The sequence below is a fragment of the Zootoca vivipara genome, chromosome 6, assembly GCF_963506605.1.
Source record: "Zootoca vivipara chromosome 6, rZooViv1.1, whole genome shotgun sequence".
Classification (NCBI taxonomy): domain Eukaryota; kingdom Metazoa; phylum Chordata; class Lepidosauria; order Squamata; family Lacertidae; genus Zootoca; species Zootoca vivipara.
In genome coordinates, this window is record NC_083281.1 from 94,195,673 (window position 1) to 94,221,850 (window position 26,178).

A 26,178-nucleotide genomic window follows, 5' to 3' on the forward strand; every position below is an offset into this window, starting at 1 on the left:
ATCCAGGATTTCCTTTTCTTAAGTATCCCTGAAGCAACCGGGGGCTTTAGTGGCACCTCTGGGGATGATGGGAAACTGGACTTGGTTCTGCCAAACTTCAGGTTCTGCTTACCTCAAAGACCCCAGGGATAAGGGTTTTGGAGACCCAAAGATCTTGCAAAGAGAGGCTGTGGTTAATCTTTATCTTATAAATGGGGTAACACAGATGGGGGAGAGCATGAGGAACCTTTACCCGTCTAGGTTTTGCACACACATGTAAAAAATCTTAAAATGCAGTGTGTGCATGTAATAAAACACACAATCACAAAGCAGCTCTTTGAGAAACTGTCTTTGTGTCTCATTTGTACAGTCAGCGGCCTTATTAGGTGTGTTGCCTTGCAGTGTGTCAATGGATCCTTGTTTACAGGGCCACAGCTGAGGTACAGTGGATGCTCGGGTTGCGAACGTGATCTGTGCGGGAGGCATGTTTGCAACCCCGCAGCGGCGCATCTGTGCATGCGCGGGTCGTGATTTGGCGCTTTTGCGCATGCGCAAACTGTGATTTAGTGCTTCTGCACATGCGCGAGCCCCGAAACCCAGAAGTAACCTGTACCGGGACTTCTGGGTTCGGCGCGGTGCGCAACCGAAAACACGCAACCTGAAGCAGCCGTAACCCGAGGTATGACTGTATTGCTGTTCTGTTATCTGCATAAAACCAACTTTCAGGTGTTGGCAATGGTAGCCGCAGTGCTTGGTTCCCATAACTGAATATGGGAGTAGACAGCGGTGTTTCTTCCCTTTGTTCTGTTCCCATTTAGGATGCAGAGAGGGGTAAAAACTTTTATCAAATACGCATGTGTTCTAAAGCAGCCTTCTCCAACCCTGGTACCCTCCAGATGTTGTGCACCACAACTCCTATCATGCTTAGCAACCTTTGGCTAGGATGAATGGAAGTTGAGGTTGTGGCGTTTCACCTCTAGGGGTCTAGCAAGAGTTAAGTTGCAAGGGAGGTAAATGGCCAATGGGAGCTCTCCAGGCAGAAGCAGGGGTATATAAGGAGAAGCAGTCAGTCAGAAGGGGGTTGTTGATGGGAGTTGATGAGAAAGGTGGAGAGGATTTTGAGATAGAGAGAGGGTTAGAGAAGCTAGTGAGGTGAGCTGTGGTGCAGAATCTGAAAGAGTAATAAGAAGGGAACTTCAGTCAGGGAGGAAAAGGGGGGAACTAATACTAAAGGTTAAGTTTAAAGAAAAGTACTTGAGAAACCAATAAGAATTTATATGCTTGTAAGATCATCACCTAAATAAACTTATTTGTTTGGTTAACTTTTCATCTGACTGGAATCCATTATTGGTGTGCCAGTACACAAGATTTACTGGATGGTGGCAGCAAGGGAAGAAAATAGGCTAGGGAGGTACTGGGTCAATAGACCGTTAAACGTCCGGGGGCCCTTTACCGGTGTATCTCACCACAGAGGTCCATATACTTGAAGGCACCAGGTTGGGGAAGCAATCTATGCCTTGTAAAGAGCATGCCTGAAGGATGGTGCTCATTGGGATTTTCCTTACCTTACCACAATAACAAGTCTGCATCTCCTGTCTTCTGTCCTCTGCTAGGGCGTCTTCCTTTCCCAGCTGATGCAGGACTTTGTTTGGCTCACTGAGGAGATCCTGCTGCGCAGCTATGATGTGGGGTTTTCTGGGCAGGTGCGTGATGTGGTATTGCATGCTCTGTTCCTGCTGCGGGACTGCATCTCCCTCTACCACCTTTCCCTGGGGGATGTCCTGGTGGTTCCCAAGAAGACAGACAAAGCCATGACAGAGTTGAGCCAGCACAGCACTGCCCTCTTGCCTGTTTTCATCCAGGAAGCGGTTGGAGGTGAGTTGAGAGGTTTCTCGGGCTTACAGGAAGCCTGCTTGAATTATTCCTTTCTAATTACCGTAGCTGAGATAGATTGGGAAGGAGGGGTCTAGAGGGGGCCCAGCGTTTAGGGGTAAGAAAAAGGCTCACAGTGCTGCAGACTGCAAGAGAGCAGAAGTTTCTCTTGGTGCCTCAACTCCCCTTCTCTCAAGTCTCTACTGCAGGCCTGGCCCTGCTTGTGCCAAGCTCATTGGTGGGTCCCCCACCCAGTGCCAAATTTTGCAAGGCTGCACAGCTTAGGAAAGAAGATGTGGGTGGCCTTGGTCAAGGCTAACAATAGCATTTTGGGGGATTTCCCAGTGCAAACCTGAGATTTTCAAGGAGATCAAGAGCCAAAGGAATTGGGGCTATATCTCAGCTGTGCAAATGCATCCACAGAACTTAATTTACTGCAGAAATTATTAGAAACCCATTCACCCACCCATGCGTAGCTATCAAAGTAATTGCCATGTGTGACTTAAAAGGGGAAAGGGATTTGCTGTGTTCTCCGTACTGTGCACACTTTCATGCCTGCTATATCTTGCTTTTTAATAAACAAGCGTTTCACCAAAGATGACACTTTGGTAACTTGGGTAATAAAGACAGGTCTTTCCCAAGGAGTTTCACCCACTTCTTTAAATAAGCCTTTGAAAACCACAGGCATATCACTATCTCTAAGCAAATACGGTAGGTAAATTTTGACCAGACCTGAATTTTCAAGTACCTCTCTCTGGGAACAATACAGGGGACATTTAAGGTACATCCTGCACAAGGCCTTCCGCTTCTTCCAAATCACACATCTTCTTCTAAATCACTAAATTTAACTGCTGTGGAATGAGACAAACATAGCAAGTAAGTGCTAAATCAAGGGTCAGCAAACTTTTTCAGTAGGGGGCCGGTCCACTGTCCCTCAGACCTTGTGGGGGGCCGGACTATATTTTGAAGAGAAAAAAATGAACGAATTCCTATGCCCCACAAATAACCTAGAGATGCATTTTAAATAAAAGGACACATTCTACTCATGTAAAAACAGCAGGCAGGCCCCACAAATAACCTAGAGATGCATTTTAAATAAAAGGACACATTCTACTCATGTAAAAACATGCTGATTCCCGGACCATCCGCGGGCCGGATTTAGAAAGTTATTGGGCCGCATCTGGCCCCCGGGCCTTAGTTTGGGGACCCTGTGCTAAATGGTTTTCCTGACTCCTCTCTGCAGTCTGTGCTGCCAGTGCCCTCCTGGTGGAACTGCTGCCCTACCTGGGAAGCCCTGAGCAGCTCAGGGATGTGGTCCTGGTCCAGGAAGAGCTCCACAACAAGACTGTCTTGCTCGTCCAGCTGCTGCCCAGGGATTTCCTCCTATGCCAGGTAGGGAGCCCCTCTGTGATTTCGAAAGGGCCATTCTCTGCCTGCCGAGCCCCACTTGCAAAGCCTGCAGAGCTATGGAGCAGGATTCTTGCCTGCTGTGATCTTCCTCAAAGGCTCTTCTCTGTGTCCCACCAACACCTGAGTTGTGCTTGGTGAAGAGGGCTTTTCCCCATAGCCACACCCAGGCTCTGGAACTCTCTGCCAAGAGGCTTGCCTTGCCCTGCTCTGATGGCCTACTGCCACTGTGCAAGGGCCTTTCTTGATTGGGTCTCTTGAGCTGCTGGTTTTCATGGACTACACCTCCCTCAGTGACTTTGGCCTGGGCTGGAATGTGTGTCCTTAAATTGTGATGACTCCTCACCTTCCTTGCTTGGCTGGAGAATGGAAAGGGAGGGAAGTGTGTGTGTGACCGTCCTGCTTTTGCATAGCTGGAATATAGCCGGCAGTATAAAGGTAAGAGTAGCATTCATTGCTCTTCCAATTTTTGTCCCTGGAACATCTCCTGCAGGCCATTGCTGGAAAATCGTATACACTCCTGCTCCGTACTATTCCAGGGTCACTTGGTTGTATGAATTCTCCATTGCAGATACACAATGCCCCCATTGAGACAAATATTATTTAAAGGTGCTTTGCTATAATTGGATGGGACCTTGTGCATCACCACTAATTAGTAACAGAAAAAGGTGGAGCGGGGGAGAGAAGAGAAATGCTGGATAATGGAAACACTTCAGAGAGGCAATCTAACACTCTTGAATACAGTAATACCTGCCCATCTCTTGTCTCTCATTGGGGCTAGTAGAGAGTGAAGGTCCTGCTGATTTGCTTTTGCTTCCTCCTAGCCTTGCCAGTCTCTGTATAACTACTGCCAGGTTGCTGTGGACAAGTTGATCCAGTGTGGACTGTTGGTGGCTGAGGAGGTAAGAGAAGCTCCCAGGGTAGGTGTGTGTGGTGCTGTGGCCAGGGGTGGGGGGAAGTGAGGAAATTGAAGGAGTGTGTCATTTAAACACCATATGAGTTCATCCTTGTGGAATGATAATATTTTGCCTGGGTTTCCCAAACTTCTGATCACTGGGGTACACGCACTGTATTTTTTGTTCCATAAGACACACTTTTTTCCTCCTAAAAAGTAAGAGGAAATTCCGTGCGTCTTATGGAGCGAATGCATAAGACACTGATACAAGCATGCCTCCTCTTGGGGAGGGCAGCCCAGTGCTGTAACTCATGCAGAGATGCAACAAGCAGCCTCTCTAAAGGTTTGGGAAGGACTGAATAACTTGCATGCACAAACACACACACAGAGGCAGCAAAATGGTTGCTGATTGGGCAAACGTGAGGCTAGAGCAAGGTAGGCAGCCTTTTTGTGTGTCGCCACTTTGGGCTCGCAGCAGTTCCCTGGTGACACACTGCTTGGTCCCAGCCCAGGCCCCTATGGTTGCAGCAGAGCCTCATATCTCTTCTTCCCAAGGTTTTCAAAAATTGGTTTCTTTCCTTTCCTCCCAGATGCCCAGTGATGTCTTGGTGTGTGACACAGCCCAAAAGCGCTTCACCAAGAGGTTGCTGTGGAAGGCAACAGACGACTTTGCGGACAGCGACAGTGATTACAGCGACGAGACTGGAAATTGCTGCTTCAAAGTACCGTGAACCCCATTCTGGAAAAACTCCCACTGGAGTTCCCTTTCTCCTTCAGTTGCCTCCGAGGCAGGAATTCTGTCCACCCTTTGCCCTTCTCTCTCCCTGACCCAGTTGTCCAAATCTCTCGCCTGAAGGCAGCTATGGCCAGGCAGCCCAGTGTTTTTCTTTTTGCTGCAAGGAAATTTGATACCCTCCATAAAATATTTTACTCTTCCCATGCTCATCCCCTTCATAGGATTTTTCATGCCCTATGAAATTTTGTGTGGTAGGACTTTCAGCATTTTGGGGGGTGGGGAGATGAAGTACAAACACAATATTCAGGGTATGTAATTGATATCTTTTCAATATGAGGTGTGGCCGAAGGGTTTTCTTTACACCCTCTCTCAATAAATTGGTCTCACTGCAGTCACATTTGGAGCAGCCAAACCCAGATGTGTTCCTCTTGGGAAAAAGATGCCTGCTTTTCCCAACCAGGCTTTCTAGCGGGGTGGGAAAGGTGTCTGTTGTGCTTCCCTGCTGCTCTGAGGATCCTTGAAATCCTCCTGCTGGCTTTGGCTTCATGTGGGAAGGGCGCCACAGCTCTGGAGGCCACCCTCCTTCCTCATCCTCATTGTCAGAGGGAACATCAAATTACCATATAAATTCCCACTTCTTTTGTTTCCCAGCACCCACATGACACATCCCGAGTTCACAACCTGTCTCTTCAAATGCCAGCTGTGTGGGCTGAGGCTCTGAAACCTTCCTCTGTGTTCTTTCAAGAAGGGAGCGAAGTTCCCTGTAATTAACTGGCTGGTGCTGAGGACGGGGAGCGCACTGAGCTCATCTCTACTTGCTGCACCACCTGGGAGAGACTTTCAGCAGTTCCAAAACATCTGGATGCACAGCACCACCTCCCGGGCGCACAGAGGCTGCTTTTAGACCTCTCTCTCTGCATATAGTTTCTTACAGGGATGGTGTTTCTGTAGATATTTCCACTCTGCTGAAAATGTAACATGGTGTGTACAAGGCAGTTTTGTCCATGAAAACAGATAATAGAACTGTAGCCACTGACATTAATGGGCCTAGGTTAAGTTTTATCAATTCATTTCAATGCTTCTACTATGGGTACGGCCAGCATTGGATACAACCCATGCAATTTTCACAAGGGTGGTGTATTGAGAAAGATTGTGTTTGTATCGTAGCACGAGCGCTTATGTTGTTCCCCACTGGTGTTGCCTAGCTTCTGTGGCATGCAGGCTGTTACTCAAAAGAATAGTGTGTTGTGCATGTTCCCAAGGGAGTTCCATTGGCTTGGGGTACTTCAGATGGGTTATATTGTGGGATCAATGCTTATCAAGCCTGTAAGTTTTTGCTGTGTCCACACAAAGCAGTCGGGATCAATATGTGAACCTTCATCTCATCAGAGTCCTTGTGTCTCTCTTCATTTTTTCTGTCCTAGATAAGCCAGGTGGAAAACTGCTCCAACTTTTTTGTGTTCCTCTGCTGTCTTCTGAGCCCTTTGCTGAAGACCTTGGAAAGAGCCACTGTATTCCTCTGGGAAATGGAGTCTCCTCAGTCAGGTATATGCCCCACAGCCAGGTTCCTCTTCCCTTGAGTGGCTCCAACAGCCTTAAATTTCCCTGGGAAGGTGCTTCCAAGCATTTGCAGAAGTTCTGCTCAGTGGGAGGACATCTGTTCTACATGCAGAAGGCCCCACCAATGAGCAAAGCTTCTCCGAATGCTAGAAGCACCCAGCTTTCTCTCTTTACAAAAGTATTTGCAGTTACTACAGGATTAAGCTTCCTCTGAATAGCTCAATGGTTTCATTTTAGCACACCTTAAGCAACTGCTGCATGGTAACAATTGATGGGTTGTTACTGTCAGGATTTGACTTTCCCTAGGTGAAATTAGCCTTGTGCTGATTTGATTTGATTCAATTGCAAAGCCCAGGTGCTGTTAGTTAGGTTGTGCACCCACTAACTTGGGTATACAACACAAAAGTTACTGCCCCCTGCTTTTCTTCAGGTTCTCGTGTCCATTGTGTTCCACAAACAGCCTTTTCCTTGCTACATTCATGAGCAAGGAGGGGCCCAAACTGGTAACAGCCTAGCAGTGTCCCATTTTCCTGGAGCCACATTTGCCAGCCTGGTGCCCTCCAAATGTTTTGGACAACATCTCCCATCACCCTCAGCATCAATAAAGCTGGTTGGCTGAGCTGATGAAGCCTAAAGCCACTGAAAGGCCCCCAGGATGGTGAAGGCTGCCCTTGAGCACTGATTTCCACACTTTCTGCCTGCCTTGTCACAGCTGTGCTCCCTGTGTGTTGCTGAGGATTCTGGGGCATGTGCAGCCTGGAGGAGAACCCAGCTCTCCCTTGCAGTGTACATGTTTCCAAGGAGGATCAATAGTATTGCGGAAGCGTGTTTGTTGGGGAAGGTTTCCCATCATTATTGATCTGGGACAGCTCACTTGGTAGAGTGTGAGACTCTCAATCTCTTATGCTCTCCCCCTTGGCAAGCCCCTGAGAAGCTTCTGGGGAAATCCTAGGATGCCTGGAACAGTTTGAAAAACACAACCTTGAACATACTAGTGAACTGGAAGTGTTCAGCTTAGTTACTTCTCATACTTAGGGATACTTTGCCTTGGGCTTGTGTGCAGCCAGGAGGACTTTGGGTTGCATCCAGTGCTATTCCCCCTCAGAGTAGACCCCTAATAGACATTGCTGAACTAAGTCCTATTAATTTCAGTGCATCCACTCCTGAGTAGATGTTAGTCAGCTACTAGTCTTTGTCAGCATTTAGTTTACTTCAAAACTTGGTTGATTACATAGGAACCAAAGATAGTGGATTAAAATATAAAATTGTAGAGTTGGGAGGGACCACGAGGGTCATTAAGTCCAACCCCCTGCAATGCAGGAATATTTTGCCCAACATGGGGCTCGAACCTATGACTCTCAGATTAAGAGTCTCACGCTCTACCAGATGAGCTATGCCCAACTCTGATCAGTATCCAAACAAAGCTGTCTTCGTTCACCAGTGTTTGTTTTGAACCACTGTCTCTCGGTGCCTTCATAACAGCAGGCTAGGATTCACTGAAATGGAAGGTTGAAGGAGAGGGGAGAGCTTGCAAGCCAAAGGTTTTCCTTGAGTTTGCAGCACTAACACCATGTTTTGACACAGCCTTCACCAATCTGGCTGTACTGGGCAAGGCTGGTGGGAGCAGTAGTCCAAAAACATCTGAAGGGCATCAGGTTGGCAAAGGCTTGTTGTCGCATGTGTAGAACAGTCCAATATACAACTGCATCATATTGGTAATGGGTCCTTACAAGTACATAAAGCTGTTGCTGGTTGTGTGATTAGGTTTTTTCCTGGTGTATGTTGTTTTATAATCTTGCATCTCAGTGGACTATTCTGTTAGTTAAGCCCTGTACTGCTTCTTAAGAAAAGTGGATGCCATTAATCAACCGTGTTTTGTTTTTGTTCATTGACAAACTATACTGAAACTGTGATTGCACGTGATTTATTCTGAATTTTAAAAAAAGAAACCAATGATATTGTTGAGTTTTTTTCTATCTTTGGACACAGCCTGGCCCTGCGGGTTCATATTTAGAATTTGAGCTGCTGTGACCCTTACAGACATCCTTCTCCCAGTGCTAATGGTGCAGCTGAGGCTAGTGATCTCCCTTTGCTTTCTGCTTTGTGTCCTTCTGACCACCAGCACTGCTGTCCCCTACAGAGTCCCAGTACGTGGAGAAGCTGCACTGTTTTTTGGCAAGGAAGGCAAAAGAAGACTCTTCCTTTGGTGAGTACAGAGGCCCAGAGAATAAGTGTAAAGCCGGTGTGATGCAATGGTTACAGGACAGTGCTGCAAACTGGGGCTTTCCCAATTTGAATCTCCCCTCTGCTGCCATCAATTCCATCCACCAACCAGCAAGATGGTGGGATAATGTTGTTGACTATTGTTGTTAGGATCACCACTAGATAATACACTTTGCAAAGCACTTTGAACATTTGAAAGGGCTATAGAAATGTTGTTGTTGTTTAGTCGTTTAGTTGTGTCTGACTCTTCGTGACCCCATGGACCAGAGCACGCCAGGCACTCCTGTCTTCCACTGCCTCCCGCAGTTTGGTCAAACTCATGTTCGTAGCTTTGAGAACATATAAATATGCTAAGCAGCTAAGGTTTGTCATCATGTGGCAGTTTGCTTGGCCACCGACAGATGGTGCTGTGAAGTACAGCATGACATTAGCCTGAGAGCTGCCAGGCAGCAGCAGCAGTGTAGGGCAGAGGTGGCAGGCAGCCCATGGAGGAAGCCATGACAAACTGAGACAGCTCTTCAGCAACTGTTCTGCTCTGCTGCTGCCATTGCCCAGCTCACTACTGCTGTTTCAGCCTCAGTGGCAGAGGCTGAGGGAGCAGGGAAGCAGGGGGAGAGCAGGACAGAGCTGACCTAGCCTGTTGTGACTGTTCCTTTGTGGCTTGTCTTAGCTGCCAGCTGCCTGCTGCCACCTCACCTCCCTTTTCCTCATGGAAGGCAGCTCTAAGGGGAGAAGTTGGTGAGGTCTAGGGGCACTAGGGGCTCTGGCAGGTAGGGGTGGCACTCCTTTGGACCTCCAACACCATGGGCAGGGGGAGGAAAAGTAGATGGACAGGCCTGATTGACATGTGCGCTGCCCTGCCCCCGTCAAGGTTGGCCTGTGAAGTGGAAGCCAGAAAGGTTCCCCACACAATCTAATGGGTTAGTGGAGGCAGGGTGGGGGTGGCGAGGTTTAGGGGGTGGGGGGATTGGTTGGGAGGCAGAGCAAGCAGGAGTGGAGCCCCTAGTCACTTGTTGATAATGCTAATAGCTTTGATGACCAGCTGAGCATTCTTTTCATGTTAGCATTTCTGTCTCTTTCTGGGTATGTTGCCTCCTTGCTGGTTCCCTGGTGACAAGACTTGAGCCTCTGCAGTTAAGCAAGCTGTGGGTCAGTCAGCAGCCTTGAACTCCACTTTAAGAGAGAAACCCGAGCCTTTCACAGTCCTACAGCTGCCAGAGATACTTTGGCGAAGCAACTATAGGCAGAAAAACCAGTTTCTTGGTAGTAACTTTATACTGAAGGACAGTAACTGCCCTTGTTGATGGACAAGGATTTTGTGACCTCATAAAATGGGAAATTACCTAAAACCCTTTTATTTTAAGGACCCCATTTTCTTAAGCTGAGGCCTGTGGCAGTGGTGAACCAGAGCTGTTAGCCTAGATACATGAAGGCCACTTCCCCCATGGGTGTTTCCCATCACTGAAAAGGCCCCAGTTCCTTAAACTCTTCTTCCTCCTCCTCCTCCTTCTCACAGGCTTTCACAACACCCTCTTCTTTTTCTGCCCATAAATCTCTCCAGGTTTGTTTTATAGGGTGGCAATGACCAGGGCCAGAATAATCCTGGTCAGGCCATAAAAGCAAGAGGAACTCCATTTTCTAAATCTCTCTGCCTCTGATAGAAAGTAAATTAGACAGCACTTTGCACACAGGCACAGCATGTTTGCACATCTAATGCAAAGATCTAACCACACACAGCACTTCTAAGAAATTCTAGCATAAACCACAAGAGCAAGAGGATGTAGCCCACCGCAAATTATAAGTAGAGCACAACCACAATTGTGCCTGTAAAATTCCACATAGACACGTGTATGAAGGTACCAGGTACATAACGCCACCTAGTAGAGTTGGGCGGGTGACTTTGCATCTTGGGGTGCTCTCTCTTGATTGGTTGATGAAGTACTGCAGAAAGGCTGATCTTCACTTCACTCTGTCAAAAAGGTATAAAAGCACTCTGTGTATGCCCATGGGTCGGGCAGAATGAGAAACTCATTCTCACTGCCACCATTTATTGCAATAAATGTTTTAATAAATCTGTTTTATAATATGTACAACTGCCTGAGATTTCGTCTGGTCAATTTGGGAAGCCAATCATCCATATTATATTTCTGGTGTCCTTACAGTTTTACATCCTTCTTAAACTGTAGCAAGTAAAACTTTATCAATACTTAGCTTTTGCACAGTGTGTTTTGAATGTTCAAAGTGCTTATTGTATCCTATATTCTAATCCTCCCAGTGGTGGGTGATTATCCAAAATTGCAGTTGAGGGGGGGGGAAGGCTTTGGCTCCACAAAGACCACCAAGTGAGTTGATGACAGAAACAATGTTTGAACTGAAGGTTTCATGTTTGATGCTCAGTCCCTTAGTTACTAGGCTACAGCAGCTCTGACATGGCATTTCCTTTATTGTTTTAACCAGCACAGCATAACCCCCTGGGTCTAGATTAGAAGCTAGTTTTTACAAGCCAACTTTGCCCCCTAGTGCTTGATGACATTACCTCACTGCAACTGTGCCAACACTAGACTCGAAACCTGTCTGGGGAGTAGGGGGCGCCTGTCCTCTCTCCCACATTGAACCTTTCTGTCCATTTCATTTTACTTTTTCAGAATGTGTCTGCAGAACTCTGACGACCATCTCTGTCCGCATATACAAGGAACTGGGGGTGAGTGCCCTGCCTTGCCTGCCCCTCCAATGTGCGAAGACTTTGATCGCATTCCAGATTCTCCCTTTTCATGCCCTTCACAATCCATTTTCAGGTGTTCCTGATTCTGCAAATTCAGTTCTTAATCTGAGATAATTTCACCACCTGTATTTCATCTTGAGCGTCTCGGAAGTGTTGGTTTATTTAAGAAGCAAAAGCAGTTTCCTAGCCCCTATGGTTACAGTACAAAAAAATGTGGGTTGTTTATCTCTTTGTGCTGCTTTTTATACTCCCCCAGGGTTTCAGGTCCTGCTTGTCCTGGATCCCACCCAACAATGGTCTACTGATTGGGAGGCCATGTTCAAATTCCACCCGAGTGATTTTGCATGCCTCTGTTGCTACCCTCACTCCTGGTGTTCCATCTCGCCAAATGCAGGCAGTTGAATGGGCGACTCTTTGCTATACAGCTATGTGGCCAAAGCGCTGTATACTTTTGCAGCCACTCCCCCTACAGAGTTTGAGTGAATTTTTTTTGTGTGTTTTCAAATCCAGTGGAGTCTAGCATTGATTTCTCCTTTGCCAGATTACTGAGGATATGATGTATGTATATCTATGTATCCCCTGCGCATGTACATCCAGTGTTGGCTTGGCACTCTCAGGCAGAGGCTGAGGGCATAGAGCCCCCCCCCCCCCACAGCCCTTGTTGCATCTGCCTTCATTGGGGTATGGGATTGCTAAATTCCCCCTCTTTTAATTTCCACTCTAGGTGCTGAGAGAAGCAGCAGGTCAAGGGGAGCCCATTCTCCATCTCTCCGAGACCTTCTGTGCCAAAGAGAACCAAGAGAAGCTGGAGAAATTTATCCAGCAGTTTATCTACAGCTAGTGTCTCCAAGGGGCCTTGTATGGTATCCAGGAAGTGTAGTTTTTGCTTCCTAGGTGTATATGTTGGAGTGGGGTATAACTAAAACTTGCCACTGCCTTCTAACTTTATTTTGAAAGTTGTCTTCTCACAGGTGTGTGACCCTTTTGAAATCCCAGTTGAAAAGTTGCCTTTCATGTCAGGACTTCAGTGAGCCAGTGTTGAGGCCAATTAGTAAAGAACTAAAATCCATTTGTAGTTAAACATTATGAGTGTAGTTCGTATGATTTTGTGTTTATTGTACCCCACCCCTGGGAGCAATTGTTGCTGACTTTGAAAGTAATAAACAATATTTTCTGACTGCATTTTTAACTGTGCCTGCTCTGTCCTTCCCCAACCTGGTGTGCCCCTAAGGTATTTTGGACTACAACTCCCATTATCTCTTGCATTCAACAAAAGCAGGTTAGAGAAGGCTTCTCCTTAGTGTGCATAGCTAAACAACTGTTTACATCCATGAATGCACTGAATACACCAGGCATCCCCAAACTGCGGCCCTCCAGATGTTTTGGCCTACAACTCCCATGATCCCTAGCTAACAGGACCAGTGATCGGGGAAGATGGGAATTGTAGTCCAAAACATCTGGAGGGCAGAAGTTTGGGGATGCCTGGAATACACTGTTGAAACCTGCTTACAAGAAAACCTGCAAAAATATACCCTTGGGGGGAGGGAGTGTTATCGTGTCCAAAAGTATGGTTGAAATACTACTCCTTTAAAAAACCATCAACGTGGAGCTTCAGACAAGGCAAAGAGCATTGTCAGGTAGTAAGGTAGTTAGTAAAAGGTGTTTGCAGCCTTTGGCCATCCTGATGTTGCTGAACTACAACTCTTATCATCTCTGGCCATAGTCCATGCTTGCTGTATCTGACAGGAGTTGTAGCTCAGCAACAAGGTGAGAGCCAGTTTGGGGATGAAGAACATCTGGGAAATCACACATTTTAGTGGCCCCTGTTTGTATATGCTGGCCCAAAGATAGTATCAATTGGCAGAGAGAGACTTTTTTATTAGGAACAGGAAACTGCCTTGTACCAAGTCAGACTGTTGGTCTGTCTCGCTCAGGAAGACTACACTCTTTGGCAGCAACTCTCCAGAATTTCAGACAAAGGTTTCTTCTAGTTCTAGTCGGAGGTGCTGGGGATTGAACCTTCTGCATGCAAAGCACACCACCAGTGCATGTTGCTAGTAACTTAAATGTTGTTTTGGACATATGCTAGTGAAGGTTGACAAAATAGGGAAATATCTATTGCTATGCATTTGAAATTGCCGGTATTCAGATGTGATTACCAAGAGTTACCAAACTTTAGGTATTCCAAGGACTATACAGCAAGTCTTCCTCAGACTTCCCTGTCCCCCTCGTAGCTGGGAACCCTCTGCCAGAACCATACCGAGCACAGAATAGCTACCGTATATCTACTTGTGAAGAAGGGACCCTTCCTTGCACAGCTATTGGTCAAACACCTCCAGGCCCTTTGTGAGATATTTCAACCTGTGGCCCATGAATCAAAATTCCGTGCTGTAAAAAAAAGTTGTATGTCTAGTTAATTCAAACCCCCAATTAGTTTGATAGTACTGTAGCTGCTTTATTGTAAGTGAACAATCTAGAGAGTTCTGTAATACAAAGGGGAAACCCACCCACTGTAGCCTGTTTTGTACCAGAGACGATGAATGACCTCCCTCTTACTTCTGGTTGGCAGAGGAAAGGCAAGACTCAGGCTCACCTTCATGTCTCTTCATTGAGATGGTGCCCAGGAATTGCAGTGCTGTTGAACCAGTTTTTCAGGCTCCGTCTTCTTGTGACTCCTGGGAAGTCTCATCCCCGTTCCCTTAATTCCAGAAATCCCTTAATCTCTACTCATGATTGGATTTGGTTAGGAGACTCAAGTAGAGCAGTTGCAGCTGTGCAGAGCCAGGGGACCGGAATGGATGCAGCAGGATGCCATCACGCCACCTTGTTTCGGATAGTTCCCAACTCATCGATCTCACACTGCACTTCATCTCCCCTCTGTGGTACAACAGAATTACAGCAGCTCCTACATTAAGTTGCAATAATAATGTAACACTGACACAGGAGACAATAGAAGACTTCCAGCTTGTGCAGCACCCCATCTCCAAAGCTTATGTTCCCCCTTTTTTTTTACAAATCTAAATGCATGTTTATGTATCATAAACATGCAGTTGTAAGTGCAAATTACAAAAAAAACAACCACAAAGTATTTGGGTGTTCAGCCCTTAACAGGGGCTTTTGACTGTCCTCCCTAAATGCTAAATGCTGTTGCCAATTGCTAATAGAGCATCTGTAGGGTAGAGATGCTCTACCCCAGGCATCCCCAAACTGCGGCCCTCCAGATGTTTTGGCCTACAACTCCCATGATCCCTAGCTAACAGGACCAGTGGTCGGGGAAGATGGGAATTGTAGTCCAAAACATCTGGAGGGCCGAAGTTTGGGGATGCCTGCTCTACCCTAACATTAACATTATTTTGTTAAGGGTGGGAGGGCAAAGTTGGGCTCTTGCCAGCACGGCACAAGTGGAGGCAGATGAGCTTTGCATCCACTCCTGCCCCAGCCCCACCTGCACTACAGTTATTTCCCTTTCACTGAGAATAAGGGGGGAATTCACTACCCCCACTACACCCCAAAGGGGCCCCATCTAGTCGAGCATCCTGTCCTCATAGGACCCGAGTGCAACAGCAGCACTCACCCCACTTGTGTGTCCAACTAACTGGCATAGAGACAACCTTTTTCTAACAGTGGGCACAGAACATAGCCGTCATGGCCACTAGCCCTTGATAGCCTTATCCTCCATAAATTGTTGGCCGTCACTGCCTCTTGCGGGAGTGAGTCCCATCATTTAACTCCGCACTGTGCAAAGGAGGACATTATTTTGTTTGTGCTGAATCTTCCAACATACAACTGAGTTTCCTCACCAGCGTTGAGAGAACAGGAGGGGCTGGATCCACCCCTTGAGAAGCATTATGCCCCACGGTGCAGGCATCTGCTCCCCAAACAATGCACAGGGGTGGGGGATCCCATGGTGGCAGAGGGGTCTGCCCCTCCAAGGTCAAACGTCTCTTGGCCCTCAGAGATGAAGATCTGGTGCCTTCCTGTGGCCCTTGCAATGCCCAGCCAGAGGCCATAGGACTGAAGGGTGAGTCTATTGGCTTTATGGGATGACCTCAGAGCCGCTGCCTTGTTCAGAATGCCAAAATGCTACAAAGGGAAAATGAGCAGCCCTGCCAATCCTCCAATCAAAAGAGTTCAAACAAGGGAAGATGCTGGCAGAGCCTACAAATTAATTGGGAACAGGGCTCACCTTCAGAAAGATGGGGGGCTTCCGGAAAACTCCAACACCCGGGGGAGTCCCCGTGAGGAAGACGTCTCCTGGGTACAGGGTGACAAACCTGCCAAAAACAGGCCAGAGCAAGATTTATTATTAAAAATTAAATTTTTATACTCCACCCATCTGGGTGGCTTCCAGCACATATAAAAACATACTAAAACGTCAAAAACATTAAAAAGTTCCTGATACAAGGCTGCCTTCAGATATCTTCTAAACGTTGTATAGTTCCTTATCTTGACATCTGATGGGAGGGCATTCCACAGGGAAGGTGCCACTGCTGAGAAGGCCCTCTGCCTGGTTCCCCAGAACTTCACTTTTCACAATGAGGGAGCTGCCAGAAGATCCTCGGAGGTGGACCTCAGTGTCCAGGCTCAACAATTGGGGGGGGGGAGAAGAGGTTGGAGACGCTCTAGGGATACTGAAGGCATACTTACTGTATTTTTCCATGTATAACACACACACACACCGTGTATAACATGACCCCTATTTTTTGGAACTCCAAATACAGTGGTGCCTCGCTAGACGAATTTAATTCGTTCCACGGGTCTTTTCTTATAACGAAAAATTCATCTAGCGAATCCCATAGGAATGCATTGAATTTTTTTGAATTTTTTTTTTGCCCATAGGAACGCATTAATTGAATTTCAATGCATTCCTATGGGAAACCGTGATTCGCTAGATGAATTTTTTGTAAAACGAATTCGTCTAGCGAGGCAACCTCCGCTAGAAAAAACTTTCATTAAGTGGAAATTTCGTTAAGCAGGGCATTCGTTAAGCGAGGCACCACTGTAAAGAAATCCCCCATATGCACTATCCGTGTATAGGATGACCCCCAATTTTAAACTTGGAAAAAATAGGGGGGGAAATATATTCTTATAGACGAAAAAATACAGTAATTAATTTGGTACCGTATACCATCTGTAGATCTCAGGGCAGTTCACAACATAAAATACCGGATAAAAACAGAAAATACATAAGAACAAATATAACAACAAAACAAACCAATAACCACCCCTCCCCATCCCATAACACATTTAAAATGACATTGGTTGTCAATCAGCCAAAGGCCTAGTTAAAGAAACATTTCTGCCCGATGCCCAAAGGTGTATAGTGAAGGCACCAGGCGAACTGCCCTGGGGAGAACATTCCACAGGCAGGGGGCCACTGCAGAAAAGGTCCGTTCTCGTGTTGCCACCCTCCAGACCTCTTTCGGAGGAGGCACGCGAAGAAGGGCCTCGGAGGATGAATGCAGGGTCTGGGTAGGTTCATAGGGAGAAAGGCGGTCCTTGAGGTGGTCCTGAGCCATTTAAGGCGCTATGGGTCAAAGTCAGCACTTTGAATTAGGCCTGGAAACGAATTGGTAGCTAGGATTGATGTAATAGACTCACACTGTATTGCCCCAGTGAGCAACCCAGCTGCTGAATTCTACACCAGCTGAAGTTTCTGAACTGTCGCCAGAGGCCGCCCTACATATAACGCATTTCAGTAATCTAACCTCGAGGTTACCAGAGCATAGACAACAGTAGTTGAGGAGGAGACGGGGGTCATGGAGAGCACCTACTTGGAAACCCATGCAACAAGGGCCTCCGTCTTGAATATCAACTGGCTGGTGCTGCTGTTCTGGACAAGCTCCCCATTCACTCGGCAGCGGATGCCCAGGTTGTGGGGGTCTGCAGAGAGCAACATGAAATCACACACAAAAGAGAAGGTACAGCACTTATTAAAATGGGGCATCCTTCTGGAAACACAGGAATCACAGAATTGCAGAGTTGGCAGGAACCACAGGGGTCACCTAGTCCCACTCCCTGCAACGCAAGAATCTTTAACCCCAGAGTGGGGCTCGAACACCATGACCCTGTAATTGAGAGTCTCATGCTCTACCGACGTGAGCTATCCCACAGAAGTTTCCCTAAGTCCACCTAGCTTAGTACTGTCTATCCTGACCAACAGGGACTCTCCAGGAGTTCAGATGGGAGCAATCCCACCCTTACCTAGAGATGTTGAGGACTGAACCTGGGACCTTCTGCATGCAAAGCAGATGCTCTACCACTGAGCTGCAGCCACTTCCTCATAAGGCCCTTATGGATTTGCTCTAACAAAAGTATTCTGTGCTAAAATCAGGAAAGAACGATGGAACCCTGCAGTCTTATCCGTTCAACTACTGGGTCCCCGGGGCACTTAATAGTGTTATTAATGTACATCGTAACTGCACAGACTTTACTGCAAACACTTTAGAAACCTCTGGCTGCAATCCAGCTGCAGTCCGGTAGGTCCAGATGTGTGTTCCCATGGCAGCATCCCCTTTACATCAAAGAGATGCATCCAGCTAACAAACCTGCCAGATGGTCATCATAGGTTGGGCTGTGCATCCAGAGGCCCGGGAAGCTGCTGAGACTCACAGACTGTTCTTGCTGGAGTGAGGCAATGTGGAAAACTGCCCTTACAAAGAGGCAAGAGATCAGTAGCCTGGGACAGTACCACAGAGGTTTTTTTTTTTTTAAATGGGCTGTTTATTCACACAAAATTTGGTTATTATCCTGCACTTTGCAATGCAATCATCCCATCACTTCTTCTTTTTTTAAAAAAAAAGTTTTATACAATTTTATTGAGAATAAAAGAATGTACAGAAATACAAAAACAAGCAGGAAGCATAGATACAAGGCTAAGCCTTCCTGCCCCTTTTCTAACTGCACTGGAAAGCGCAGGAGAAGCACCGCTGGCCAGCAATGTTGCACCACCTCAGTGTGAACGTATCAGGATGTATGCTCAACAAGCAATACTGTGGAACCCCTGGGCATGCTTAGTGCAAACAAATGAGCATGGATGCCCAAGAAACAGCAGGCTCTGCAGCTCCCCGGAGGCTTGTCCTTGCTGACTAGAGGCATCTGTGATGCCCACTTGACCCACCTCCACTGCAGTACTGCAGCAATTTTTAAAAAAATCAGTGCAGTTGAGTCAGCACAACTGATGACTTATTCAGACTATGGGTGCACATACGGCCCTGGGTGTTTCCCTATCTGTACTTCTATTGTAAGGACATTACATTTCTGCAACCTCAAACCAAAAAAATGCATCTCTGCACAGATGGATACACCATGAACAGTACGGCAGGCCAAGAAATCAAGGCAGGCAGGAGCAACAGTGATTGGAGCAGAAGGAAGAGGACAGAGCTTGGTCAGAGAGCCTTAGTGGTCCTCAGGTGACCCACAGGTTGCCCAAGAGGGTTCTAGGAGATGCAAAATTTACTCTAGAGCAGCTGGGAAGGGATCCTGAGACAGGCTTGTCCTCGCCTCAAAACCTGGAGGCAAAAAGAAAAAGGGGGCGCTGTCATTGCCGGTTCCAAACCTGAGATGGAATCCTTGGTGACAAGGGCTGGTCCCAGGGGGCAGAAGGTGTCAAAGGTCTTCCCCAGAAGCCACTGCTTTCCATTTTTCTGCATCTGCCAGTCTCTGGCACTCACATCATGGGCAACGGTGAACCCGGCTACATGGCTCATTGCATCTGACTCCTGGAGGAGAGAAGCAAGATGCAACAATATTGCTGTGAAACTGGGAGCTGGAGAAAAAAAAGGTTAATGGGCACTTCCTATATTAGGTAAATTTCAAGCGATGTTGCCATGGGAACTAACAGGCTATTTTGTGTTTGCTAATGGCATGGCTTTATTCTCCTCCTCCCCACTTCTGCACTGGTATATTCCTTTTCTACTCTTTCTTCACTCTCCCCTGTGCTTAACAATATTTTACACATCAAACCTCGTTATCATATGCAGAAGAATAAAATGAGGAGACCCGTGCACACCACCTTGAGCTCCTTGGAGGAAAGGTTGGATATAAATGTAATACTAAACTAATAAATACCACTGAATGAATCTTTGGAAATTCCTGGGATGTAATCTAGGGTTGCATTCAGACGTAGTGTTTATTGTGTTAGTTTTAATGGTGGTGCTTCAGTCCCAATTTATGAAATTCCTTTCACATTGCAAGACCAGTTGCTTTATAGAACTGTGGTGTTTTGATTGATGTACTATCATGTTGTGCTAAATTTTAAATGGCAGGAAAGAACTGGATGCCCAGGACATAGTCCCAAATTTTGTCATGGATGGTACTAGATACTGACAACACAGCCATTTTAAGCTACAATCCTGCACCCACTTATTTGGCTATGCCACAGAAAACAATGGAACTTACTTCTGAGTAGATATGTGTAGACCTGCAGTGCAGTGTTAACTCTGCAGCTCCCTGCCCTGGACACCCGGGAAAGGGCAAGCTATAAGATCAAAACAAAACCACAGGTCCCAATGTGGTGCAACCTGCCGACACCTGGCTTACCTGGATGTGTTTTCCTTTCTTCCCAATGATGAAGGCCAGCTCCGCCTCCCAGTCCACTTGCTAGAAGAGGGAACAGGCAAGGTCAGTCTTGGCACCTGGTAGATCAGTGCTGGGCTAGCAAGGCCAGCAGGGAGAGAAACACAGGAACCTGACTTGGACTATTCTCCCCATGTTCCATGCTGCCTTCAGGAGGCCACCCATGGCATTTATCAGAGTTGGTGGGAATTGCCCATGGGGAAAGTGCTGCCATGGTCCTCAGGTCCTGCTTGCAAGCTTCCCAGAGGCATCTGGCTGGGCAATGTGAGAAAATGATGCTGGACTAGGTGGGTATTTGGTTTGATCCAGCAGCCAAGCTCTTCTTGTGGCGCAACTGGTAGCACTGGGGCCACAAGTCCCATGCTGGCTCCCCATACCTTCTCTTGTGCAAGCCACCCTCTTATTGAAACTAGGACACCACAAAGCTTGTGTGCTTCCCATGGGCTCATGTCTGGCCACTGTAAGACCAGGATGGTGGACTAAAGAGGAGCCATTGGCCTGATCTAGCCATTGGCCTCTTCTATCAAAGGCTACCTGCCACGATGGCTATGCTCTGCCTCCACAGCTGGACATCAGAAACAACAGAGGGGAGAGCAGTCTTGCAGTCGGGTCCTGCTTGTGGGCTTCGCACAGACATGTGGCTGGCCACAGTGAGAGCAGCATGATGGACTAGATGAGTACCCTTTGGCCTGATGTAGCAGGCTCTTATGTTCTTAACCCATCAGGATTCTAGGCTAAGGAAGGGTTACTGCAGTATTCCTCAACCTTGGGTCCCCAGATATTCTTGGAAAACCCAGCCCCATTTACTTCGCTCTCTGCTGGGTGGATGATGTCGTCGTAGGGACCCACGATGGAGCTGCTGAACTTGCTGAAGATTATGGGCTCCTTGGGGATCTTGACATTCTGCTCCAGGCAATGATCCACATAGTTCATCCCAACACAGATCACCTTGTCTGGGTTCGTGACAGGAGCCAACAGGGTCACCTTGGATCGCGGAAGGACATGCTGGCCAGACTCCTGCGCTCTGTGGGCAGAGGATGGAGTCAGAGGCATCTCAAGTGGGGACCCCAGACAGTGTCAGGCAAGGTGGCAGAGAGAGCAAGAGAGCAAGAGAGCGAGAGAGCGAGAGAGAGAGCTTGCTGTAGCTTCTTCATTGCAAGGTTTTGAAATCTCATTTGTTGTTTCCAAAGCCTGGCAAGCCTGCTTCACAGACTAGCCACCCCTACCGTTAGGCAGAGTGAGGAGATGATCACTCTGCTGGTGGCCGACAGCCCTGCTAGTTATTCCTCCTCAACCCAGTGGCTGTAACCTCCTGTTAGATGGCTTGCCAACCTTTTTATGTCTGTGAGCAGATTTGGATTTCTAAGTAAATGCTATGGATACCACTCTCTCTGTTCCGTCCCCAACACCCTTGCACACTTCTCGGAGAAAGAGAAAGTGTGTGTGCCTCCACAGGGATCTGGGTAAAAGTTGGATCCAGCAGATTTAATCTGAGCCTTGAAAAGCACATAGAGCTGAAAGCAGAAGTGGGAAAAGGTTGCTCTTCCTTCAGCTCTACATACCAAAGGGAGAAAAATATAAACACCACCTCACAACCAAGGGGGAGGGGAGAGAATCAGAGGCTTTGTGGGTGCCAGGAGAAGACCCCAAGGGTGCCAATGCGCCCATGGGTGTCATGCTGGCAACCCCAAAGTTGTGTGTGCCGTGCAGCCTGCCTGCACCCCATAGCTAGCCTACTTTCCTCAGGTGTAGTACAGGACACACTGCCCTGTTGCCAGGATTGAAACAGGAGGCACCAGCCCAGTCAGCTCCGAGGCCTGAAAGATGGGGGAACCATCTCATTCTTTGTCTCAGGTAGATACAGCAACCCAGTTGCTAGATACTAACTACTCTTAAGACCCTGGGCATGGGCCGTGTTTTTACAGCGGGGGGGGGGGGCGGGGGGGGCTTTTTCTGCCTCAGGACCACATTCCCTTCTCAACAACCTTGGGGAGCCACCTGCCAGTCGCAAATGGGGCCAGCAGCAAAAGTGAGTGCCGCTTGGCAGGGGGTTGGACTGGATGGCCCTTGTGGTCTCTTCCAACTCTATGATTCTATGAATAAAAATGCAACTTTTGTACACTGAGAAAGTTTCCGCATGCACTCACACACCCCTTCCAATCCTGCACCCAGGCAAGCACAAGCGATGACCAGAGTTCATTTCAAGACAATGGCACCTTCTAGGCAGGTGAAAACACTGCCGGAGGGTGTGAAGCAAGGCCACTGAGGGCGTTGCCTGGGTCTAAGGGTCTCCAACGTTGGTGTGGAGGCTTCAGTGAACCCTTCACAAAGCCACCCTGCTTGGCCCTATCCCATTCCACTTGTTCTGAAAGCTCTCCACCTCCACCTCCTCCACCACTACCACCACCACCACCACCCTCCCCCCCCCCCAGCTCCAATGACCCAGATCTTGCTCCTCTTGGCTTCCTCCCTCCACCAGCCAGCAGGTCCTTTTATAACCCTGAAGACCTCTAGGTACCTTTTAGCAACAGCAAGGGCTGCATCTCCTCCTTCCAAGAAGGCACGCATGTTGCTGGGCAGAGAGGCGTCAAAGGCGTTCAGGTCCACCACATCCCCTCCATCCTTCTCCAGCCCGATCCGGGGCTCTGCCGCAGACTCCTTAGGATGGAACTGGACCAGCCTCATGGCCCCGCTCAGGTGGGACACACACCTGGACCCTAACTTCTTCCAGTGGTGGCTCCCCAGCTGTGGCCAGCTTGGCTTGAGACCCACCAGAAGGGGTATTTGCAGCTGGCCCAGCATCCACACCTGCAGGGAGGTGGAGAAAGCAGGCTCAGAGAAAGCAGCCCAAGGGGCACAGGTGGAGGAAGAGCAGCCACTAGGAAATCCTGCAATGCAATTCCCCTTTGTGGGGAAGGGAGCTGCTCAGGAGGCACAACACCACATTTGAGAGGCAGTGAGATATCTGTTGAGTCCAGCTGCTGAGGGCCAAGGAAAGGGAGCCCTGCTGAATATGCCTCTTCAAATACCTTGAATACAAATACTTTTCAACAGTGGCAGTTCACACGGAATTGGGGCAAAGAACACGGAGGCTGATGGCTAAAACCGTATCCGAGAGCCAGTGTGGCGCAGCGACTAGGAGCATTGGTATAGAGACCTGCACTCCAGGGGGCTGGACTAGATGTCCCTCATCCCAACTCTACCATTTTGATTCTATGGGTCAATCTCCATTCAGCCATGAAGTTCCCAGGGTGACCTAGGGCCAGCTGGCCACTTGCTCCCTCTTGGCCTAACCCATGGGTAGGCAAACTAAGGCCCGGGGGCCGGATCCAGCACAATCGCCTTCTCAATCCCACCTGCGGATGGTCTGGGAATCAGCATGTTTTTACATGAGTAGAATGCGTGGTTTTATTTAAAATGCATCTCTGGGTTATTTGTGAGGCATAGGAATTTATTCTCCCCCCCCCCCAAAAAAAAGTCCGGCCCCCCACAAGGTCTGAGGGACAGCGGACTGGCCCCCTGCTGAAAACGCTTGCTGACCCCTAGCCTAACCCGCAGGGCTGCTGTGAGGATCAAGCATGGGGGAGAACGAGATACGCCGCCTCGAGCTCCTCGGAGGAAAGGCAAGAAAACAAGGCATTGCCCCTGCTGCCTCCGACCCCCGCCTCCAGCCCTCCCCCTGGAGACCCCCCAAAAGGAGGAGGATTCCGCACAAGCTGCTGCTGGAGGTTGCTCCCCCCCCCGCCCGGCCAGTCCGACTACAGCTCCCAGGAGGCAGTGCGGCAGCAGCAGGTGCGCGCGCCCGTAGAGATATGAAAAGTGGAGAGCGAGTGGCCGAGGGGAGCAGAGACTTCCTGCTTCGAGTTTTATTCTACGAAACACGCATCCCTGCTGTAGGAAAGGGTCGGGGTCGGGGCGGCGTGCTCTCCATGTTGCACGCTGGCTGAGTAGCGGCGGCGCTCACAAGAACAGCCCCGCGGTGTCGCTGCTGTTTCCCCTGATCTCGCTCTGCAGCGAAAGGAAAGCGAAAGCGGCGGTTCTCAAGGCAGCAGGCGAAGCGCCGGCAAACCAGGCGGGCGCTGCACGAGGGACAGCCGAACTGGAGGTCCCGAAACCTGCGCGCAGCACCAGGGAGCGCCTGCGGAAGAGGAGCCTCGCTTGGAGGGAAGCCCCGCCCGAGACAAAAGGCTTCTGGCTCCTTTGCCTTCACCAGGCAACCAGTCCGGGCGCGGCCGCCTCCGCCCCGGATCCCCACTTGGCCGCTGCGGCAACTGCAGTTACTCACCTGTCTAGTGCGCACAGCGACCTCTTGGTAGGGTTTCTTTGTCGGCGCATGCGCCACAGTAGTCCTTCCGCATAAACTGCAACTCCCAGCATGCATCTCGCTCTCGCCAGATAAACGGGATGGCGGAAGTTGGCGGGTCGAGGAAGCGCGCAATGGCGCCTTAAACGGTTTTTGCTGAGGCTGGTTTATTGAGAAGCCGTGGCCAGCCCATTTCACCCTCTGACGCAGTGTTATTGTGAACCGCCACATACATGCATATGTACATACTTTTCTTTGTCTGCCGCCTTTCCACAGTTCAAACCATGCTCAAGGCGGCTTACAACATGAAAAAATGCGTAATTGCAGCATAACGAAAGGACTACTCATTAGCAATAAATAAAACATCAAAATATATGCAACCAAACTGAACAATGTCCACATAAATCACAATATCCAAAAGAAAAATACAAAAAAGCAACACACCCCCTGCAGTGAAACAAAAACAAACCCCAAACTCAAACAGCCCAGCCCATCTGATCTTGCACACAATACATGCAGGCCACAGCAAAATAAACAGCGGGGGGAGGGGGATCTTCTAATGATGGTGTGAACTTTGTTCCACATGTTAGATTTCTGAAAAAAAAGAGAAAAGATGGGGCGGAGGGGTAGGGGATGGGTAAAACCTTGTGGGGAGCTACTCTTCCCCCGACAGCCCCATAGGATTCCTTATCTTCAAATCCAGAGGTTGACAGCTATGGGGCCCCCTCCTCCTCTCTCAAATGTCATGCGGATAACTTCTGGGCTACACCTGCACAAAAGCGCTTGTTTCTAGAGACCCAGAGCCTGTTCCTCTCTGAGGGACGGGGCCCAGCGCTCCCAGGCTGCAGCACCCAGCCCAGGCTGCAGGGAACTGGAAGCAGCAGCATGAAAGCCTTGCCCTGGTTTGCTCCTCCTTGAGGAGAGGGAGTGAGAAGGGAAAAGGAAAAGGAAAAGCGAGAGGCTTTTTCTCCAACCAAGCCAGCAATGTCTTCTATGTAGGAGCAGAGGGGGACATTTGGAGAGGATCCATAACTTGGCAAAGAGACAGAGAGAGCAGCAGCAGCAGCAGCAGCAGCATAGCAGAAATATGTGGAATACAGTACAAACTGCAATACAGGACATAGCATTTTACTTTGAAATATGAGACAATCCTGTGTTATACAGGACGGGTGGCAACCCTAAGCCCCACCCAACTCTCACAGTGCACACCATTCTGATGAGCTCTTTTTGGGGATGTTAACAGTGGCCCCCCCTGCAGAAGGAGTGGGAGCGTCTTTCTCAGACGTGGTGTCCCCGAGTGCTTACTGCCCCAAGTGCTTACTGAGACTAACTTCTCACAGTGCTGGGAAGTTCTGCCATCGCCTTACTGGAGGCTTTGATGGCACCTAAGGACATTGAGGCCTGCTCCTTTGATGAACTAACGAAGACAATGACAAGGCACCTTGCACCCCAGCTGACAAAGAACCACCACTGTTACGATTTTGCCCACAGAGAGCAACAAGCGCAAGAGTCAGTGAGTGAGCACATTGCAGCTCTCCGGGTAATTGTGATGTATTGCCAATTCACTAACCTGGAGGAACGACTGCTTGAAAGGTTCATCATTGGCATGAGAGACAGCCATCTCCGCCGCAAGCTGCTGGTGAAAGATGACATCATGACATGGCAACGGCTTTCAAGAAGGATAGTGCCCACGAGAAGCCCCCAAATTCCCGAGCAGAAGGGGGCACTCGTCGCATCCAGTGAGACAGGTCGTCTTCTGGAGATTCCCTCCACGAGGATGTCCACCGAACCCTGAGCAGACCTGACCGCAACCACCGCTCCCAAGCAGCGTGCACATTGTCAAACCAGCACCTGTCTGATCCACGGGGTACCTGCGCCAGCTGTGGGCAGAACCACGATCGTAG

General features: G+C 48.6%; 2 protein-coding genes across 10 annotated transcripts in view; one reads left to right on the forward strand and one right to left on the reverse strand.

Moving 5' to 3' along the window:
* GPAT2 (glycerol-3-phosphate acyltransferase 2, mitochondrial) overlaps window positions 1–12,589 on the forward strand; it is a 141,211-nt gene extending 128,622 nt beyond the window's left edge. For 5 of the 6 annotated variants that reach the window (XM_060276410.1, XM_060276411.1, XM_060276409.1 and 2 more), the window contains 7 exons: window positions 1,593–1,854; window positions 3,095–3,243; window positions 4,083–4,160; window positions 4,744–4,875; window positions 6,314–6,434; window positions 8,590–8,655; window positions 11,318–11,508. In XM_060276410.1, coding sequence (XP_060132393.1) covers window positions 1,593–1,854; window positions 3,095–3,243; window positions 4,083–4,160; window positions 4,744–4,875; window positions 6,314–6,434; window positions 8,590–8,655; window positions 11,318–11,508 — 999 coding nt within the window. Of the gene's footprint in view, window positions 1–1,592; window positions 1,855–3,094; window positions 3,244–4,082; window positions 4,161–4,743; window positions 4,876–6,313; window positions 6,435–8,589; window positions 8,656–11,317; window positions 11,509–12,118 lie in introns of those variants that run through there. The other variant, XM_060276412.1, reaches the window with a different exon arrangement.
* A 19-nt stretch (window positions 12,590–12,608) lies between these two features.
* LOC118087238 (fumarylacetoacetate hydrolase domain-containing protein 2) lies at window positions 12,609–24,656 on the reverse strand. 4 transcript variants are annotated; one of them, XM_035119698.2, is made up of 8 exons: window positions 24,257–24,638; window positions 22,490–22,779; window positions 20,779–20,995; window positions 19,936–19,995; window positions 18,953–19,115; window positions 17,169–17,277; window positions 15,581–15,668; window positions 12,609–14,299 (listed from the first exon to the last, which is right to left on the reverse strand). In XM_035119698.2, the coding sequence occupies exons 1-8, from the start codon at window positions 24,503–24,505 to the stop codon at window positions 14,288–14,290; spliced, it is 1,188 nt and encodes a 395-aa protein (XP_034975589.1). In that variant the 5' UTR covers window positions 24,506–24,638; the 3' UTR covers window positions 12,609–14,287. The 4 variants fall into 4 exon arrangements, 3 of the variants coding, with proteins under 3 accessions (XP_034975589.1, XP_034975588.1, XP_034975590.1); XM_035119697.2 differs by having other exon boundaries at window positions 12,609–14,271; window positions 24,257–24,633; XM_035119699.2 differs by lacking the exon at window positions 24,257–24,638 and adding an exon at window positions 23,936–24,244 and having other exon boundaries at window positions 12,609–14,271.
* Between the last annotated feature and the right edge of the window lie 1,522 nt (window positions 24,657–26,178).

Coding starts and splice junctions, on each gene's coding strand:
- LOC118087238 (XM_035119697.2), bottom strand. CDS start 24,505: ATGTGGCGGTTCACAATAACACTGCGTCAGAGGGTGAAATGGGCTGGC. Junction 19,116..19,935: donor AGAAAGGAAAACACATCCAG/GTAAGCCAGGTG, acceptor TCTCTCCTCCAG/GAGTCAGATGCAATGAGCCA. Junction 17,278..18,952: donor CACCAAGGATTCCATCTCAG/GTTTGGAACCGG, acceptor TGCTCTCTGCAG/ACCCCCACAACCTGGGCATC.